This window comes from Centruroides vittatus, unplaced genomic scaffold (assembly GCF_030686945.1).
Source record: "Centruroides vittatus isolate TY-2023 unplaced genomic scaffold, ASM3068694v2 contig_349, whole genome shotgun sequence".
NCBI classification, from domain to species: domain Eukaryota; kingdom Metazoa; phylum Arthropoda; class Arachnida; order Scorpiones; family Buthidae; genus Centruroides; species Centruroides vittatus.
Window position 1 is genome coordinate 1,360,860 of NW_027122172.1, and position 15,738 is coordinate 1,376,597.

Below are 15,738 nucleotides of genomic sequence, written 5' to 3' on the forward strand. Positions count from 1 at the left end.
GTTTTTGTGCGGTCTTTTTCTGTGCGATTTTTATTTGTGCGATTTGTTTTGTGTGATTTTTTGTGTGCGGTATATGAATTTCAATCAAATTGGTATACTGCACAAAAATAATTGCACAAAACACATTGCACGTATAAAAAATCGCACAAAAAAAGACCGCACAAAAACAGGTTTGAGTGTATTAAATTTAATACCAGGTGGCTTACCTTTAGTCCGGATTAGCCTGATAATTAATCTGGCTTTATCATCTGATCATTCAAATAATTCAAGCACAATTGTCAATATATGAAAGAGCTTAGTTAAATAAAATAGAGTTTTAAAATTTTAAGTTTCATCAAAGATTTGAAACATTGACAGCATTATCCAATCTATCTTTTAATCTTCAACTACACTATAACTTCTGAATAGCAGACACCATTGGAACTAAGAAGTTTTTCCACTATTTAGAGGTTCCTCTATTGGGAGGTAAATGCCAATGGTCCAAATTATATTTTAACATGGCCATCATTAGTGAAGAATATGATGGATTACATAAACATCAAATTTGTATTAGGAATGTGAAAATACCAAAAAGTATACACAGCATATATAATTAAAATACAAGCCTATATACAGTATATTATTTATCTTTTCAGCTGTAAAAATCTAATTTTAATTGAATTCTAAATAGCAAACAGATTAAACAGAATTAAATAGAACATAAAATTATGACAAAATTAAATGTTGATTCATTATTAATTCATCAGAAATGACCTGGGTGAAAGTAATGAAAAAGAAAAACAAAACTGTTATTATGAACAGAAGGAGGACAAAGGTCAGTTTAGGCAACAAGGGTTTGAATATCAAGTTATGAAGGCAATTTGCTAGCCACTTCAAGGGGTAAGAAATGTATTCGGTATTCGTGCATTTATAACATCATTTATGATCTAAGTGACTAATAAAATTTGACATAGTGATTTGTATGCTTTGTAGTTATCCAGTAGGTGTAATTTTTCAAACATTTTTGCTTTTTTCAATAAATAATTTGTTAAAACTTTATAATTTAATATTAACTTTATAACTTTATAATAATTTATTATACTTTAGCCACTACAAAGCTGTTAAGATTATAAATTACATGGGGGCAAATACTGACCAAAATTTTTGAGCTGGCTGAAAGTTATAATAAGAATAACAAGCCTATCTCTAGCACTAAACAATAGGCAGAAATGTTATTTGGTGTGAATAAAAAAGTATGGACTATTATAAAGTCAATTATATCTATACATAAAATATATGAAATATATTATAATGAAAAAGTATTAAAAATTTATGATGATAATTCAATTTTTGTGGGCCCTTAAAACACTGGGGGCCCAGGGAAGCTTAAGCCCTATTGGTTCCTATGTAGATCCGCCCCGTACACAATTCGTGTATGCCGACTGGGTATCGATACAATCTGGCCGTGTTAAATGCTTCGAATGACGTCACGTGCGCACATTTGTTTGCCGTGGCAAACCTCCGCACAAGCAAGCAATCAAGTTCCCGCAAGCATCGCACTGACTTAAAACAGCTAGCCGATAGCTGTCAATGTAAATAAAAGCAAACACAAATGATAAAAGAGTTTACATGTTAGAATAAATTATTATTGGCATATTTGTTTTCATATAAAAAGTATATTGACAATCAAAACTTTTTCTCAAGCATGCAGTGCATGCCAAGCAAGCCCAGAGAATTCGCCCCCGAAATTACATGATAAATGTGTGAAAACTGAATATCTTCCTTCACTTTAAAGTGGTGGGCAAATCACCTTTGTAACACGATCTTTAAACTTTCATCAAATAAACATAATGTTGTCATAATCTTAAAACTTTCTTTTTCATTACTACTGGACTGGAAGATAGAGTAAGAAGGCTGTCTGCAGACTTTGCCTTGAATGGAAGAGGAGGGGTTAAGAAGTAAGGATTGGGGTGAGGGGAAGAGGTGGGAGGATAGTTGATAGGGATAGAGTGTGAAGGAAAGATAGTGTAGTGGGAACACATTGGCGTCTTGCACCGCAATTATTAAGTAATAAAAACAAATAGAAGATAATACAGCATGCCAATTTGGCGACGATGAGTACAATATACAAGGTGAAAATATACATGAAAGGCAGTGAAATGGAAATACAATAAGCAGTTTACAATAAATAATAACAGAAGCAGAACCCGTGGTTCTGGAGCCTTACGTTGTAAGGCTATTCTTGAGGATGTCACAATTGGACGCAAAAGTCATTAGGTGTTTAAAGCAGTCCTTATTGGAGCAGAACACCTTCCAGTCAGGTGGCCAAGCATGTCCATTAGATAGACAGTAGAGGATCAGTTGCCTGCGTTCTATGTCATAGGTCTTGCAATCCAGTAGAATATGCTGGGCGTTGCCTATAGCAGCGCCATCGCAGTTGCACACATCGTCATTCCGCTTTTTTATTCTGTTCAGGTAACTAGGGAAATTCCCATGGCCGGTGAGCAGTTGCGTAAGATTGAATGAAGGAGTAAGGTAGTTCATTTTTTGGCGTTCGACTATGGATGGTAAGAAATGGTACATGAGTCTGCCCGTGGTGGACGAAGACCATTCGGTCTGCCACAGGTTAGTTGCCATGATGTAGGTGAGATTGTGGATGTAGGTGAAGGGAAGTGAGTTGAAAGCCGTTTCAAGATTACTGCCGGCAGCACGTTTGGCTAATTTGTCCACTCTCTCGTTTCCGCCGACTCCCTGATGACCTGGCACCCAGCAAAACGAGACGGCCTTTCTTTTGCTAAGACTGTTGGCCAGATGAACAACTTTTACACCTGTGGCGGTGCTCTTTCTGCTGCCGCTGATGATCCGGAGAACGTAGCGGCTATCCGTGAAGAAGGTAGCTGACCCTTTGAGTTTCTGATTATTAGTTGTAAAGTAAACAAGGGCCTTATACATGGCCCACAATTCAGCCTGGATATTAGTACATTTGGAATTAAGTTTATAGTACTCTTCGTGTACCACAGAATTATCGACACCGTTGTAGACCACCAGGGCCGCACCAGTTCCCTTCTCATTTCTGGCACCATCAGTGTAAATATGCCAGTTTGTGCTTGGATTAGTAGTATCTCTCTCAAATTTGATCAAGACATTGTTCCTTTCAGCTGGGTGGAAGTCCTTAGTCGGGTCATTGTAGTAATTGTCTATATCATAGGATTTGATTTGCTTTAGCGTTTGGATTCCATCTGGAGGGTATTTGTTTTCTGCAGCTATAGTCTTCAAATCGTTACTACTACTGTATCATGATTCTTGTCAAATGAATGAATAACTCAAAAAAAGTTTATGGTTTCTTGGAGCCATAAGCTTAATTCCAACAACAAGACACAAGTTTAATACCATGAATATGTATAACAATAAATGGTGATTGACAACAACCAGACTAGTCTTCTTAACAGATAGGATACTGTTTGGCTTTTTACAATCTGGCTTCTTTCCTTATGCCTATTTTAAGCCAGTCTTTATTCAACACCTATGATCAAAATTCATGGTCTAAAAAAGCACTTGAATTGATTCTTTGTTTTTATTTTACAATGTTTCATATGTAATTAATTCTTTCAGAATATTGAAGGCAGAACTTTGTGTTTTCATAAAGTAGGTTATGGACAACAGCATCCGTTATTTAGAAATAAATATTATAATGTCCTATTTGAAGGGTCTAGGAATTATAAAAATGTCCATTAAGTAGAGGTGTCTGCTATTTCAGAGTGTCCATTAATGAAGGTTTCACTGTACTGTACATGTTCTCATAAAATGAAAGGAAATGCAAATGTCAACATAACAAAATAAAAATTCCATTAGTTAAAAAGATAGCACAGTAAAACAATTAAATCTATGCCTAAATAGAAATTATATAGCAATGCTTTAAGAATTCAAAATAATGATCAACAGAAAAAGTTCCTACAATTCAATTGTACCGTACAGAATTTTTTGCAAAATATAATTTTTGATATTAAGTTATCTTTTCCTAAATATATTTATTTTACATGTAGTTATTCAGTGTACAGTACAGTACTTATCTAACAGTGCTATAATCATATCTATTCATTTTTCATTATTTGAATTTTTTTACAAATTATAAAGTAGAAATATAACACTCTCAAAACAAGTGTACACAATACTATAATTTGCCTTTGTTCAATTATTGAATTATGCATATCACTAACTAATAAATGTACAGAATAAGAAATTCCTGGCTGATGAGCTAACAAAAATTTTAAGTCTGAAATATAACTTAACTAAGTATTACACAAAATTCTATATTTTTGAAAATTAATGTTACTAAATGTATAAAATATCTTTTACTTACTTTACAACTTTCATTAAGAAGAGAGATAGGTAATTTGGTTTGATTCATAACAACTTGATATGGATCTTTTATTGCTTTTCCAAGTTCTTCTTGAAATTTTTGAAGAGCATTCTGAGTTAAAATTCTTGTATTTCCTAATACAGAGTCAAAATATATATATTACAATCAAAATAATATATATAATGTATTTTAATTTTCAATAATAAAACTCTTAAATTAACAAATTTTATAAATATGAAATGTAAATATTTTTTTGTTTTAAAATAATATGCAACTAACATTAAGATTATTAGATTATTTCATATTTCTAACTCTTCTATTATATTACATTAAAGTATTTGGTTTATATAACTACAAAGGTTATCTTATGTAAGAGTTCATCACACCAAGTGACCAATCTAAAACATTTAAAAAATTTTTTAAATTGTGTACAGTAGAGGAATAAAGAATATTTTAAATGTGTTAGATTGGTCATTTGGTGTGATAAACCCTTACATAAGATAACCTTTCTTTTTATATAAATCGAATACTATAATATAAGAAACATTAAAACAAAAACCAAATAAAAAGTTTTGGTCACTTTAGCCTATCATTGTCATGTTTATCACAATACTTGGATGATCCAAAATGGCACAATTTTATTGGTCAAGTAGACAGCATTTTTTCTAATGTTAGCTCTAACAAACTGTTCCATTCACAGCTGACTATCAAATGGTAATCTACCAACGAATGAAATTTGACAAAAACGGACCAAATATTTAAACCTGGCACCCTCAAAAACCACTTAAATCATATTTTGTGCTCACTGATGACCTTGCATTATTAAATGTTCTTATTCGAATGCCACCATACTGATGGTCCAATAGAAGTAAGGAGTGTTGCAGAAGGGGGTTGAAGTAAATTCAACCAAAAGTAGTAGTTGACCTCCTAGAAGAAAGGATGGTCAATGACTATAGTTAATATTGGTTTATTATTAATATTTGAAAAGTGATCTATGTTGGATAGGTTGTGATGACCCTGCATGTGATTGAAGTTGCTAACCTTAACATCCAAAAAACTTCATATAAAATTTGTTTAAATATAAAAGCTTATGAAAATGCAAGAATTGCTTTTATGTGGGATCACATAAAAGCAATTGAAACCAGGTTGAAAAAGTAAAGCTTAGCAAAAACATCTGAGTAAAGGGAACTTTTGAAACTTGTGGCATAAAAACAGTGGATTTGACAGATGCAAATAGTGGATGCAGATTTGACAGTAAGACTCAACATGTGTATAAAGTACACATTACACATACTACAACTACAGGAAATTTTAAATGAAACAATGTTGCCATGATAATAAATAGAAAAATAAACATATGCACAGAAATAGACTGAGCTCTATTTTGTGCCTTAAAATCTTTGCATGTATTATTCATTAATTTTTTTAAACATTAGAACATCTTTCAGCAGTAGGAAGTTTGGGGCAATGAGTTTATGAGTTAATAAGGGGAGATGAAATCAAGGGGGGACAGGGTCTCAAGATTTCATGGGAGTTAAGTATGTCTATGTGATACATGCATTAATTCTGCATGGCATATTTTCAATAAGATAGTCAATATCATCCTGAGAGATGTTTAATTATGCTTGCTTCAACTTGTGATTGAAGTTCCCTCGGATTGGTAGCAGAGAGAGGTAATCTTTCAAAGTGTTGTTTTAATATATCCCAGATATTTTAGACTGGAGAAAGATCAGAGGAGTTTTCCCATATTGTGTAGTAATAACTGTGATTCTTGCAATATGTGAATGGGTATTATTCTGCTGAAAAATTGTACAGAATTCTGCACCAAACAATGTAAAACTCTTAAAATCTTTTTTATGTACCTCTGTGAGATAAGCAGAGGGTCAGGGGTTACTCCTCGCTGACCACTTACACTGCACGGGTTGGCAAAACCCGCATCTCTTTGTCGTTTCGAATGGCTAGGAGGGCAAAAAGTGAGTGGGAAGGTCGTCGGTAAGTCGACAGGCGGGTTGGATTGACAGGAGACAGGTTAACGAATAAAACATTTATTGGCTAACTAGAATAACATACAAGGTGATTACGACTATTCTACAATACTATGCGATTAAATGCGGCTATATGCAAGTAGATATAAAGCTCTACAAGTTCTAAACAAACAGGTGGCTATGAGCTAAGCCTATTGCCGATGCGAGAGAGAGAGTTTACAAAGGTCCTAACAAAATACCTCTAGGTGTGAGATTGGACGAAATAATTCTATGTATGGCGGTCGCCGACGATGTGGAAGAGTTGCTGTAGGTCTTCTCCAACGGGACTTTGTTCCTGGGCATGGAGACAGACACAAGTACAATAATAACTTCCTATGCGAGCGCCCTAAGTTTCTGGTGACACGAGCTTTTATAGCGTTAGGGTGGGAAGTGGTTGGTTGTTGACAATGATTTGCAAATTCTTGACAGCTAAGTGTCAACTTTCCCACCTAACTGTTGATAGTTACTGGAGACCTCTGCTCCATTCTCCGCAAGGAGTTTTTTCTATCGGTGAATGTTTACAATAATTTGAACAAAAAATGAAAGTTTTCTTTCATTTACACAAATTTTCCCACTAAAATCTGCAGTCTCACACCTCTGAGCATTAAGTCTATTGAGGATGACTATAGGTAAGCTAGAACTGTAACAGATAATGGCCCAAACCATAATTCTGGGAGTTTGCCCTGTATGCCATCCAATGATAAATGATAAAATTGCCCATTGCCCTCTTTCCATTACTTCTCTGCATGTCATTTCTACCAAGAACAAGTCAGGACTCATCAGTATTAGCCATAGCATGTCTACTGTCAAAATTTTCTCTCTGCACCCCTGTAATCTCACAGATCTGTTGGCTCAAAAGTAGCAATAGTCTATTGAGAAATACTTCACACAAATGAGACTGGAAATATCTTACTACTAAAAACCTCAATCCACTCAAAGCCTTTTTTTTTTGTTTCCAGTACTGTTTAATATGTTTAAAGACAAATGTTTTCAACCCAGGTGAGATCTTCCTCAGGTCAACCAACATAAAATGGAATGCATTTTCGAATGTTAATAAATTAAAAAAAACTTTTGAATACATAAAATACAAAAACTTGAACAGTAGCCACATAACTACAGGAAAAGTACAAGAAAATGTATAAAAATAAAAAATAAACATTAAAAATCAATGTATCCAGTATATTATTATAACTCGATCCTCTTATGTGCATGCATCATCATTGTTTCCTTGTACAATTTTTAAAAAATTTTTAAATTGGAGCCATTGAAATTTTTAAATCAGAAAACAAAGGCCACTGTATCAACTTTAAAGAGGATCAATGCCTATCATATGCTTGGAAAACACTATGTGTGCAAGAGAACAATGATGACGCAAGCACGTAAGAGGATCGAGTCATCATAATAGTATACTGGATACGTCGATTTTAATGTTTATTTTTTATTTTTATACATTTTCTTGCACTTTTCCTGTAGTTACGTGGATGCTGTGCTATTTTTTGTATTCAAAAGTTCCACTTTTTTTCAAAATTCATTAACATTCCAAAACGCATTCCATTTTACATTGATCTGAGGAAGGTCTTGCCTAGATTGAAAACGTTTGTCTCTAAACATTATTTTATTAAATGGCACTAAGAATAAAAAAAAAGGCTGTAAGTGGACTGAAGTTTTAAGTAGTACAACAATGATCTGTGAGAAAAAATAAAGCACTAACTGATGTAGATGTCTTCTTGCAGTGGATATTGAAAATTTTCCACCAACAGCTGCATTTGTAGCATCTCTTACTTGTACTATGTTTCTGTATGAAAATGAAATGCTTATCAATGTGACAATCTTGCTCTAATCAACCTCTGAACACCTGGGCTGGATCTATGGATATGTGTACCCTCTCCTATCAATTTGTTCCATATTCTATGCAAAATAATAAACTGCAACTAACCCTCAGTCAACAATATCTTTGATTGATAAATCACCTTCACAAAGGAATGTGATCTCACCTCTGCCAAAGTCCACTAAATGTAAAAAGTAACTAGTACTTCTACTTTTGAATATTTCTAGTTTAAATGTTAGTTATAAATAATAAAGCAATAAATACACTTGTTATAAACTTTTATTAGTTATTATTGTGATACATTAATATTAGAATTAGTTCATACATTAAATTTTGACTTATAACATAAATACAAAAAAGTTTCAAGTACTTTTTCAGATACTATAATCATAACTGTTTTATCAAGTGCAACTGTTTTACACAAGTATATTTAGTAGTAATATAAAAATAAATAACAAATATTGTTACTAAACGTGTAATATATGAGAGTTATCCAGAAAGTAACTTCTATTTTCATGTAGCAATTGAAATATGAGACATAGAGGCATCATTTTTGCACAGAAATTATGTAAACATATAGTATTGATAAAGTGAAATTTGTGTCACTGTTATTTGCTCAATAACATCTGTTCAAAATGTTTGCTGTAATTGAAAATCCCACTAACTGTGAGGTACATTCACTAATAATTTCTCTTAGCCAAAGGTGTAAAGTGGCTGAAATCCATCATCAACTTTACAAAGTATATAAGGAGAACATAATGAGTGAGAGTAGTTTGAGACAATGATGCCATATAGTCCAAAAACGGCCAGACCAACATTCACAACGAAGAGAGACCTGATCAGTTGACTGTGATAACAGATAAAGTGGTTAAGAAAATTCATTCAGAACAAGTATCATGACATGTTGAGCTCTGAAATGGTATTCTTGAACAACAACACTTGCCTGCCTACTCAAATTCTACTGCAACAATTCAATTGGAATTGTTTGAACACTCTTCATACATCTCTGATTTGGCACTAACAATTGCAAACTTTACATGCGCATGAAGAAATGGATTGCATCACATTGCTTTGAGAATGATAAAGATTTGCAATCCAGAGTTAAGACATGGCTTCAATCAAAGGCAGTAGAATTCTATGAAGATGGAATGCAAATGGAAGATGGAAACTTATTTATCATTATAACAAGTGTCTCAATTTAGCTAGAAATTATGTTAAAAAATAATCAAAGGTTATAGTTTCAGTTTTATATAATAAAATTTTTCTAACTATTGTTGTTGTTACAACAACCAAATAGCAGTTACTTTCTGCAAAGCTCTTGTATGATCTAATTAAAATTCTACAAAGTATAAAATAGCTTTATAACATAACTTACCAAACCATTTTTGATTTGGTGCAACTCTTGCCACAGTGCCAGATGCAAGGACTGATTGAAAGGGAGCTGCTTTAATTATTTTTCCTTTTCTATCTCTAAATAACAATAATATAATAATAAGGAATTAACAGTGTTCAACTGTATATACAAATTATATTTGTATAAAATTAAAATTTAACAGGCTGATAATTTGCAAGATGACCAGTATGAAGGTCAACAAACACTTGTTATATAATTATTTTACCACTAATTAGGATTATTCTATAATTTAAAAACATAACATATTTTTAGCTTAAATCAGGATCAGTATTTAAGAATTAAAATATTACTATTCATTGTTGAAATATTAATATAGTCAAATGAAAATATACCATTTCAAATATACACCACCAATTTAATTCGGATATGTGGGGGGCCACAAAATGACACATCACCACCTGCATAAAAAAGCATCAAATACACAGGCTTGTTGATTGGTGGACCGAACGGCTCGACAATCTCATAGATGTGATTACGCAGTCCGAGATTGTCAAGGCATTCAGTCCACCAATCAAGCCCGTGTAATTTGAATCGAGGTGTTCTATCTCATGTGGTTCATATTTAGAATGTTAAGAGCCTGAAGATGTCCATTTTATATGGAAGAAAACATTAACTAATGTAAGTTTTTTACCATTTCTGCAGTTTCTGGTTTTTGTGACAGTAGTTTATTTAAAGTTAACCAGTTTTTAACAGTCATTACTTATATATCATGTTTAAGGCCCAAATCAATCCAAGATTTTCAATCAACATAACTCTTTCACTTTGGCATGGTTATAGTCTGAGAGGTTTACTACTTCTCAGACTATATACTATGAATATCACTAATCTGGAAGTGAAGGTCAGACAGAGTGGACCTCTGTCTGATCTTCACTTCCAGATTATATGCCATCATCTATAAGCTAAGCAAAAGTTTGAGTTTCTTTCAGAACATTCTAAATTATTTAATTCAAAATTAGTGTAATTATTAAATTCAGTGCATGATAGTGGCTTAACAATGTGCCTTTAGTCCAAATTATGTAGTACTTGTTATATTAATTAGTCAAAGTTCTATCTTGAAAGTTAATCAGCATTATCATTTGATTATTAGAATAATTTGTATAGCATTTCATTTTGCTAATTGGTTGGCTTTCAGAAAGTTAAAATTGCTTGTTTCATTACACAGTTTAGCTGAATTTAGAAAATTAGTTTTAGTTTTCCAGTGAACGTAATCTGACAATGTATTTCAAAATCTTGAAATTGTAAATTCCTGTATAAATAATACAAGTTATAAGAAAAATGAAAGCTTTAAGGAAAAAAATATTTTTATAAATAAAATTATGATGATTTTGAAGTTTTCTAGTTTCTTAGAAATTAAAATTTATAAATGATAACTTCAAATTTATATTTAAAACATTAAAAAATTATTGTGAAAAATAAATTTGATTAAAAAAAGTAATATAAAAAAGAGCTTAATAAAGTTTGTACAAAATCACAAATTATTACCTGATTGGCTTGCAATTTTTATACATTAATAAACGTTTGATAGTCGATTTATCCCGAAGATGAGAGCCATTCTTCTGCTTTACTCTATCTAAATTCAGATTTTATTAATTAATTTAAATGTTATAAAATTAATATTTTCAAATAAAATGAAAATTTTAAATAATTATTAAATTCAATATAATTTAATTTTGATTAATGAAAATTAAATAATTCATCATTCATACATTTATAAATATATAATGTTATTACCTGGATTTAAACTATGATTAGCTTTATTGAATCCTTCTTTTTTCTTGTTATTTCTTTTTCTTGTCTTTGCCATTGTTATATTAATAACAACTAACCTAATCAAAATAATTTATTAATAAAATTAATAATTTCATATTAATTTATATTTAAAACTTATTATTATAAAAACAAAACTGAACAAATCCAAAATAATATCTATTGTTAATTTGTCAACTAAATATAGGTGGAAAAAAGCCATGTGATTGCTACTAACACGATCTCGTGTTCGACACTTCTATAATATCTATTATCAACAAATTGACAAATGAATTTTAACTGCCGAAATCTAGAAATTCCAGCAACAAATAAAAAGACTATTTCAGATTGTAAAACTCTCGATTATAAAAGAATGGGTTATATTTTACAATCCTACAACCTCTCCTAAGTCACAAGACACTTCCGGGCTACGTACTAGACCCAGGTAAAAGGGAGGTTACACGTACGAACGAGATTACCCTCCTAGCTTTCTCCCGAAGATAATACGACGATAAGACGTAAACTCCGAACTCGCGTACGGTAACCGACTCCGTATAACGATGCGTATCTATATGCAAAATTAACACAAATCGTAACATTCACAAACAACATCTCTTTAAGATACAGAAGCATGACATAGACTAGATCAGTGTTTCTCAAACTTTTTGGACCGCGACCCCCCTTCTGCACTTAAAAATTTCAAAGGACCCCCGAAGAATAAAGTATGTGTCAAAAAATATCCTGGAGGGAGGGGGTTAGGCTCGTATTTAAATATTTTTATTATTTTTATTATTTATATGTGCAATTTATTTAAGTAAAAATTATTTTATATATTTTTTATTTCTATTATTTCTAAACATGAATCGATAGTAAATTTATAAAATATTTGAAAAAATTGATCTGGCATCAATTTTTCAGCGACCCCCAAATATTTTTCACGACCCCCACTTTGAGAATCACTGGACTAGATTATAGGATTGTAAGATGTATTCTTCAAGATGAGAAAAGATAAAGGCTCGAAGGTGTTTCTCCAGTAGATATACGGGTGAGCAGCACTTCTCAACCACTAGTTTTTTCCTTCTTTGTAGATTTTGATGAATATAAAACAGCTCAGAAGGACCAGTGTTGAAACATTTTTAAAACTCAGGAAGGAAAGTGCTTTCCTTAGCAGAGTTTTAGCTAACACAGATCAGAAAACTAAAACTACATTATAACAACACAAGAGTATTCCATATGGGTTAATGTTACCTATGGTTCCAAGATGGCGACTCGTCTCTGATTCCAGCAAGGAAATAGTGAGACGCACGTTCCAACCTAACCTAACCTAGTCTAATAAATCACCATAATTATTAGCAACCGAATTATTAGAATAGGTTAGGTTAGAACGTGCATCCCACTGTTTCCTTGCTGGAATCAGAGACAAACCGCCATCTTGGATCCTAAGGTAACATTAACCCTATATTATTCGTCCTTAAAATTACTGGTTGTTTCTTTATATTTCTCAGAATGGAAATTTATTTGGCAATTTGCTATTTTTTTGTGATTTTTATTAATACTTTTTTGACTTTTTGTGGCTACGTAATCATAATCCTAGTTATAACACATTGAGGACACGTGGTTATAGTTAGGGTTGTATTGAAAATATCATAGGTTTTAACATAAATTTTAAGACGTTATATCAGAATTTAAAGAAAAAATCAAATTCTTTACTGTAATTGTAAAAGTTACCTTTAAAAATTTTAAGTACTTACTGAAAATAAATAAAATTTTACTAATTTCGTAAAGTAACAGTTACTTCTACTTGCGCCACCTGACGTGAAAAAATAATAATTTATATCATCGTGTTGCCACGTGTCATTGAGCCTATATCCCTAAAAATGACATGATAAAATTCCCTAATAACTTATAAAAATATTAGCTTATAAACGTTGAAAAATATATAAACTAGATATACATTATATACAGCGGAGTCTTTCAACCGGTACGCGACGAGAAAAAGGTTGAAAAACACTGATATACAAAAAAATATAATCAAATTTTAAAATCTATACACCATTGTGCACTTTAAAATTATATAAACCTCTCTGGGAATCCAAGATCCGAACGAGTCGAAAAAATCCGGAAAGTTTCGGGGAATATCGGGCTCCCTCCCTCACTACTCAATCGTCCCATTGTAGCTCTAGCCGAATCCATAATAAGCTTGTTTAAAAAAAGCCCTCTTATGTCCACAGAGCGGAAAGAGTAAGAAAAGCAAGGAGGGAAAAACTTTACACGATACACGATACAATAATTAAATACACAATATCGTGTATTTCATTATTGTAAATGTGAAAACGCTAACATAACAAAAAGAAACTATGAAAGACAATCTCTCTCTTTTCTTTCTGCCATCGGACTACAAACCAGTTATAGGTAAGAATAAAAATAGAGGTGAAAGACTCTGGCATAACAATGCTTTATTTAATCGTAATATTACACTAAAACAGTTTCATTAGAAGTTATTAGAAAGATTGCGGTTCAAGTTTTCATTTCTAAAACGTGAACTTTGAGCGCCGCCATCCCGTAAGCCTGGAAGTTTGGCAATGGCGTTTGAACGTTGTTGGAATCATGCTCGACGTTCCAAACGCCATTGTCAAACTTCTAGGCTTACAGGATGGCGGCGCTCAACGTTCGAAGTTCACGTTCTAGAGATAAAAACTTCGGCCGCAACCTCTCTATTAACTGAAAAATCAATAATAATATTTTAGTCTAACTTATTGATATGAGAATATATTAAACATTGCATCGACTTAATTGGGCTTGTACAGTACAAACATCTCCACAACTCCACGGCAGGATGGCTTTTTACAGCGGTTAATTAAGACGTCGGCTTACTATGTCTGAAAGAGGCGGAATCGAATTCTGCTGAGCTACTGCGAAAATTTTTCGGGATTCACAATGAGGGCGGTCAATGGAGAGTCAGATTTTTCTGGAAAGCGACTGGTCTCTCCACCCGCCCGCTTCGAAGCACAGAAGTCCATAAATTGTAATGCGAAAGGATTTTTTTCTTCATTCCATCGTACATCCGTCAAAGTGTAATTTTACCTGAAAGAAACACGATCCACCACAGACAACTTCGGATCTCACGCCTATAAACATACCTGAAGCATTTCGAATTTCATGCCGACAAGTTCCTTCTTTTACATCGTAACAAGGATTTCTCAAACGGGATCCGGGATCCCGAATGTTTTTTTAACCCGGGAAATTCTTCTCATCCCGGAAAATCCCGCAAATTTCTTAAAAGTTCATTTTTTTTCTTATTTTATGTTAAGTTTGTGGAAATTTTGCCAATAGAAAGTATAATTAACACGGGAGACTATCCGATTTTCTTTTCAACAAGTGGTTTGAATTGTTGTTTTTTTCTTCTTCTAGAAGGGACATTTGCATATGTGGTGCGGCTGACTTACCATTGGATGCGTTTCGTATTATCGCTGTTTGTTCTTTTTTGTCAAAATTACGTGAGGAGACTTTTGGAGTTCCCTGTTTTTCATTTAATCAGTTTTAAAAAGTTATTTCTGATTATTTTTTAAGGCTTAAAGCGAAAGTTGTGCTTATTTATGTAAATTACGTCTTGGGGCGTGGTCTGCCTACTATTTAATCTGTGGCTGCTTGCTTTTTTTTTTTGAACAAGTGGTTTGAATTGGTTGTTAATTTGTTTCGGATTTAGTTTAAAATAATTGCAAAATTCATAAATTATTAATATGTTATTACAATTGATGAATATATCCGTGATATATGTTTTGTTATTTTATAAGATTAGGTATACTTTTGTTGTTTTGTTCTATCCCCGCATCAGGGTCTTTGTACCAGGATGCCTAAATAAATAAAAAGTATAATTAACTCATAAACTGTCAGAATACATTTGTATTTCTTAATTTTAAACCTACTTATTAGTTTTTTTTTTTTTTTAAATTTTTGCTCGTTATGGCACGTCACAAATGGTCAATAATCAATACGTAGCTTATTTCTGGCAAGACTCTGAAAATTCTTTACTTGTCAGAACCTGTAATATCTGGAATAATTGTGCTTAGGCTGTCTTAATTTTTAACCATTATTTGATTTATTTATTAATCAAAATAAAAAAAACGCATTGACTTTTCTCAATATATTTTTATTTTGATTTATTGAATATTTATTATATAAGGTTTACTAAATATTTATTTAATAATAGATGATTATTTGAAATTACTTTATATTGCATATTTAAAATTGTATAAAACAATTAAAATATTAACATTTCTATTTACATAAAGTTTTTTCCGAGTAATGTAAAATGAATAAGCCAATTTTCGGGAAAGCGAACGTAATGAAATAAGGGTGAAATTATGATTTCATTTGTTTGACTTTT

At 32.2% G+C, this 15,738-nt stretch overlaps 1 protein-coding gene across 1 annotated transcript in view; it reads right to left on the bottom strand.

The window, feature by feature from the left end:
• The window catches only part of Ns2 (nucleostemin 2), a 52,727-nt gene extending 39,521 nt beyond the window's left edge, over positions 1 to 13,206 (bottom strand). The window contains exons 1-5 of the mRNA XM_067269260.1: positions 13,103 to 13,206; positions 11,337 to 11,431; positions 11,088 to 11,175; positions 9,567 to 9,661; positions 4,340 to 4,473 (exon numbers count right to left, since the gene is read on the bottom strand). Coding sequence (XP_067125361.1) covers positions 4,340 to 4,473; positions 9,567 to 9,661; positions 11,088 to 11,175; positions 11,337 to 11,409 — 390 coding nt within the window. The 5' untranslated portion in view covers positions 11,410 to 11,431; positions 13,103 to 13,206. The remainder of the gene's footprint in view (positions 1 to 4,339; positions 4,474 to 9,566; positions 9,662 to 11,087; positions 11,176 to 11,336; positions 11,432 to 13,102) is intronic.
• Between the last annotated feature and the right edge of the window lie 2,532 nt (positions 13,207 to 15,738).